The following is a 6,000-nucleotide window of genomic DNA, read 5'->3' as shown; positions in this document are numbered from 1 at the left end:
AACGCTAGTAATCATAACTTGGTAGTTGTTGCCTGCCTCTCTTTCAATGAGTTTACTTGATGCAACAACGTTTGAAACCGAACCAATTGCTAATTGGCATGCTCGGCCCTGCACAAGAAACATATTATATACAAATAAGCATGTTGAAACAGTAAAGAAATTTATTTGGTTTCAAAATATTCAAAAAAGTTTAATTACCTTTTGCAAAAGCGGTTGTAGTGCAATAATTTGATCTTCTGCTTGAGGCACTAGTGGGTCAGGAGTATAGTAGGATGCATGCGCTGGTGGCACTGGTGGGTCGGGCACATAGTATGATGTTGGTGCTGGTGGGACTCCAACGTTGGATTCTGACCCACTCTGTTGGGCCATGAATTTTCTCAAGAGCTCATCTTGTTGTTGAAGGCGCTTTTCTAAATGTTGTGCTTGTTGACGATGCTCTTCTTCTTGTTTTCGAAATCTTTCTTCAAACTCCTTTCTAATGTCGTCATTCGAAGAAGAGGATTTCGATTTATTTTTCGTTGAGGTAGGTGTTGGAGTATTCCAATATACTGTGCGGGACACACCGTGTCCTCCAGCCCTAACACGTCCTCGGGGCTCAGGAGTGCCCAACGCCCTCGTCAGCACATCATCAGGACCATCAGGTGCCCATTTACCCTCGGCTTGGAGTTGTCGATAATGATCCTGTGAAACAATATTCACATAAAGTTATATATAGAAGCTAATATATAATTTGATATATCAACATTATTAAATATGAACACTTACAATATTTTTTTGAATCTCAGAGGCCTCTCCAACTAGCTCTCCTTTTGCATTCCGACGACCCATGCTCCACAAGTCTGCCTTGTCAAGTTCAGTCAGACTTTCCCCACTTTGTTCCATTAACATCTCTTCAAATAGCCTCCTCTAGAGAGATTGTGATTGTATTTATTCAATGCTCGATAATTTTGCATCTCTTCTCTCTTTCTACGCCACTCGGCAGTTAATCTTAAGTTTACAAACTTTAACCATTCATCTGGAATTATGACATTCTCAAATCCAAGTGGAATAGCTGGCGGGAACTCATTTGGGAATTTTTTCATAGCGTCATACACGTGTACCCTTGTGAGATTAGTCTTCCAATTTCAGAAGTACTTTCCCGCATCCATCAACATTTGTTTCTTATGTTTGGGGTCCAAATCATAAGTTTTCTGCAAGTTTGAGAGTAATAAGAATCATATTATCAAAACAATATATATTTTAAAAACATTAAATGAATTATAATTAATAAAATCATACCTTCATTGTATCCCATATTATATTTTTATCCACCATACTAACATCGTTCCAAGTGTTAGTGTTGATGGACACAGTGGCTCGAACAATAGCTCCAAGTTGTGATGAAACATTGCTTCTAGTCTCACCAACTATTTGACCATACTCGTTGTATTCAACAGGTGTAAGATGTCCTTCACTCCTTTTTTTGGTGTTTTTAGACATCCATGTACGTCCTCTCGCAGTTTTTTGTTCTTGTTCCACTGGCTGAGAATGAGGGCGATGCTCCCCCTCATCAGAATTACCACCAAAAGGATCACCCTCCATCTGTAACAACATAAATATAATTATTATAACAATTTTGGAACCTCATAATCATAAAAAAAAAGTTATACAAACATTTGAATTAAAGATGAAACAAAAATATGAAACTAAAAATTTCACATATCATAAACATATCAAACTCATTAAATGGTACCTCAAGACCCATTATCATCAACCCATAATCCTTCACCGTTTTCACGGAAACAAATACAATCATCATCAACTTCATCATTATCTTCTAGTGCGGTGAATGTGACAAGTTCTTCTTCGAGAGGTATATCATGTAAATCACCATCTTTAATGTTCCATTCTCTTGTTTGCATTGGAAGAACAATTGACCATTGGTTGTCTGAAGGATCATTCACATAAAATACTTGTTTGGCTTGTGAAGCTAATATAAATCGGTCAGATTTGTGCCCAATTCGGTTTAGATTAACTAATGTGAAACCATAATCTTCATATATTATGCCGCTGTCACTTTTCACCCAATCACAAAAGAAAACAGGTACTCGAGTCGTGATATAATCTAACTCCCAAATTTCATTAACTACTCCATAAAAAGTCATATCACATTCAACTGGATTTTTATCTTTTGCACTAGAGACTTGCACAGTTTTAGCAACAAGGCTAACACCACTGTTTTGTGTGATTTTGTTGCTATCGCGCTCCCTAGTGTTAAATAGAGTACCGTTAATCATGTATGATGAAAACTTGATGACATTAACACAAGGTCCTCGAGAAATCCACTTAGCGATGTCTGAAACCTTATTTGATGTGTTTTGTAATTCTGCCACAACCTATTAAATCAACATACCAAAAACAAATCACTAAAAATAACCAACCATGTCATCTTGTAATTACCAATTAATGACAACTTTCCATAATCAATACAGTTTACCTTTTGTTCTATCCAACTAATAAAAGTTTGATAATGTTCGTCTTGTAACCATTTTGAGGTCCTTGATTTGGATGGAAATTTGGTCTTTATCCAATTAAAATGTTCCCTTCAATTATACATATATGTTGTTAAACAACTGAACATACAAAATTAAACAACTTAAACTAAAAGTATTATATGAATATAACTTACTCGATATAAGGTTGAATTTAATTTATATTCTGCAATACAAGACGATGCGCTTCATCTAGTATATCTCGACTTACTGTGCATACAACGCTACCACGACGACTCTGAATCTCAACATTTTCAACATCATTTAACCCGATTCTTTGTACACCAGTCAGGTATTCAGAACAAAATTCAACTGCCTCTTCTGCAATATAACATTCGACGATGCATCCTTCTGGCCGACTTCTATTCCTAACATACCCCTTAAGAATCTTCATATATCGCTCAAATGGATACATCCATCTTAAATAAACAGGACCACAATATCTTAGTTCTCTAACCAAGTGAACTGTCAGATGGATCATTATATCAAAAAATGCCGGCGGAAAATATTTCTCCAACTCACACGGTACCTCAACAATTTCATCTCTTAACTTAGGTAACTTAATTGGATCAATCTCCTTACAACACAATGACTTGAAAAACAAGCATAACCTTGTGATTACATCTCGAACCTTCCTAGGCAACACAGATCGAATGGCCACTGGTAGTAAATGTTGCATTAGAATATGACAATCGTGAGATTTCATACCAGTCAGAATACAACTTTTCATGTCGACCAATGACCTTATATTTGAGGAATATCCGTCTGGAACTTTTATATTAAACAAACATCTACAAATGTCCATTCTTTCCTCTTTAGTCAGAGTGTAAGCAGCAGGAGGTAAATATGTTCGTCTCTTATCTGGTTTTGAAGTTAATTCATCCCTTATACACATTGCAACCAAGTCTTGTCTAGCCTTAATTCTATCCTTAGTTTTCCGAGGAATATTCAACAAAGTGCCAATCAAACTATCACATACATTTTTCTCTATGTGCATAATATCTAAATTATGGCGTATAAGTAAGAAATGCCAATATTCAAGTTCGAAGAAAACATATTTCTTTTTATAACACCCTTTTGGCTCCTCCACAACCTTAGCCTTACGACTATGTTTCATCTTTGTAGGTGTATGAACTTTAGGCTTCCCTAACTTGAACACAATTTTAGACATCTTCTCAAGTACTTGGATCCCATTCAATGGCCCAGGAGCCTCCTCAAACTCTTGTTTACCATTGTATGCCTTCTTCCATGTTCGAAGTTTATGTGTATTAGGCAAGAACTTCCTATGTCCCATATAACATATTTTCCGAGAGTGTTTCAAATATTCAGAACATGTTTTTTCTTCACAAACAGGGCAAGCCTTATATCCTTTCACACTAAACCCAGATAAATTTCCATAAGCAAGAAAGTCATAAATTGTCCATAATAAGATCGCTATAAGATTAAATTCTTCCTACCTATACGCATCATAAACCTTAACCCCTTCATCCCACAAAGTTTTCAAGTCATTTATAAGAGGAGCTAGATAGACGTCAATGTCATTACCAGGTTGTTTAGGTCCTGATATCAATAAGGTCAAAAGCGTAAACTTTCTCTTCATACACAACCATGGGAGTAGATTGTAAATAACAAGCATAACAAGCCAACAACTATACTTACTGCTAAGAGATGCGTGTGGATTAAACCCGTCAGTTGAAAGACCTAGACGAATATTACGAGATTCATTTCCAAAAGAATGCCACTTCAAATCAACTCTTTTCCAAGCTAGGGTGTCAGCTGGATGTCTTAATTTACCATCATTTATTCTTTCATTAGCATGCCATGACAAACTGTTATATTATTTTATGATATAATGTAATATTATATTATTTTATAATATAATGTTTTAGATTAAATAAATGTGACATAGAGTGTCACATATTGTAACATATAATAGAGAGTTACATTATTTGGATATATGTGAAATATCCAAACATGTAACTCCTAAATATCACCCATTATTGTGTAGATTTGTTGTTACACAATATTGAGATGAATTTCTTAAAGCCATATGAGAAATGGCTGATAGAGATGTGATTTTAACTCCCATATTGTGTATGGAAGTTACAAAATCAAGTGGGAATAAATTGGAACGTTTTGGAAAAAACTGAAAAATGTGTTGCTGAAATTGACTGAGGGCCGCGGCGCCTGGAACTAGCGCCGCGGCCCTAATGCCTGACAGCTTCTATAATTTCAGTTTTTTATCAAACTTTGAACGATTCCAACAGCTTAGTAACTCCCAATTCTCTATTTTAATTCCATAAAACATCCAATTAATCATTGGTAACAGCCATGGGGGTTGGTGGAATTTGAAATTCAAAGGGTGTCTCTAAACTCTATAAATAGGAGCCTAATGCTCACTTGTAAGACACACCACTTTCTATCCACTAGAGCACTTGGCTAGAAACACCTTGAGGCTTGATTATTCCAGAAAACATTTCCAAAATCTGAGAGAGATCCCTTAGTGCTTGAGTTAGGGGGAAATAAGCTTTTGGACAAAGGTTTTAAACCTTGTTCAAGTTGGTGATCCCCAATCCTCTTCACTTAGGTTGTGTAAGTGAGAGTTTGTTTGTGGTTTATGTTCTTCCTTTTATTCTATTGTTCTTCTTCTTATTCTCTTGTTTTATTTACTTATATATTTTGTTTAAGAGTTGTAATCTCTTCATTTGGTCCAAACACTTTATTTTACTTGTAACTTTTGTTTTGAGTTGTACTTTACTATTCTCTTCTTCTTCATCATCTTCTTCATTTCCTTTGTTTTATTTGTATTTTCAGTTATAGAGTTGTAACACTTTATTCAATCAATCTTGTCCATTGTAATATTTTGCATAGAGTTGTAACATTATCTTACCTTTTCCATTGAGGCAATATTATTTTTCCTAACACAAACTTTTAGCATGTTCGGCATTTCTAAACAATCGGATGAACCGAGGAATTGGCGGAAGGTACCACAAAATTTTGGCAGGTACTCCTTCCTTGGCATCGTCACCATTTCTTTTCTTTATACATCATGACTCACCACAAGTAGGACACGATTTTGCGTCTGGAAAGCTATTTCGATATAATATGCAATCATTAGGACATGCATGAATTTTTTCGTAATGCATGCCTAATGAGCATAACGTCTTCTTTGCCTTATAAAATGAAATTAGAATCTCATTATCTTCGGGCAATACCTCCTTCATAAAACTAAATAAATCAGTAATGCTTTTATCACTCCAGCCATGTTTAGCTTTTAGATTGTACAACCTAAGAAGCGCGGATAATTTTTTAAATCTTGTACAACCAGGGTAAATTGATTTCTCAGCATCATTAAGGAGTGTCTCAAACTTATTTGGGTTTACTCCTGATCCAAAATGTGCATCGTCAATCATTTCATCTAATGGATCCCAGTTATCCTCTACTATATTTCTCCTCACTCTTTTTTGTC

The 6,000-nt window shown here is 35.5% G+C and overlaps 1 protein-coding gene across 1 annotated transcript; it reads right to left on the bottom strand.

The window, feature by feature from the left end:
• Positions 1-1,003: 1,003 nt before the first annotated feature.
• On the bottom strand, positions 1,004-1,927 carry LOC133793768 (uncharacterized). The gene is made up of 2 exons (XM_062231052.1): positions 1,279-1,927; positions 1,004-1,190 (listed from the first exon to the last, which is right to left on the bottom strand). Exons 1-2 carry the CDS (start codon positions 1,591-1,593, stop codon positions 1,125-1,127), a joined length of 381 nt encoding a protein of 126 aa, XP_062087036.1. The 5' UTR covers positions 1,594-1,927; the 3' UTR covers positions 1,004-1,124.
• Between the last annotated feature and the right edge of the window lie 4,073 nt (positions 1,928-6,000).

Source organism: Humulus lupulus, chromosome 8 (genome assembly GCF_963169125.1).
Source record: "Humulus lupulus chromosome 8, drHumLupu1.1, whole genome shotgun sequence".
Taxonomy (NCBI): domain Eukaryota; kingdom Viridiplantae; phylum Streptophyta; class Magnoliopsida; order Rosales; family Cannabaceae; genus Humulus; species Humulus lupulus.
Note: the sequence above shows the minus strand (reverse complement) of the source record. Positions and strands in the feature narration are given on the sequence as shown.

Excerpts from the sequence above, each read along its gene's own strand:
- LOC133793768 (XM_062231052.1), bottom strand. The coding sequence starts at position 1,593 with ATGTTGTTACAGATGGAGGGTGATCCTTTTGGTGGTAATTCTGATGAG. Across the intron at positions 1,191-1,278 it reads TAATATGGGATACAATGAAG|AAAACTTATGATTTGGACCC; the intron begins GTATGATTTTAT and ends TCAAACTTGCAG.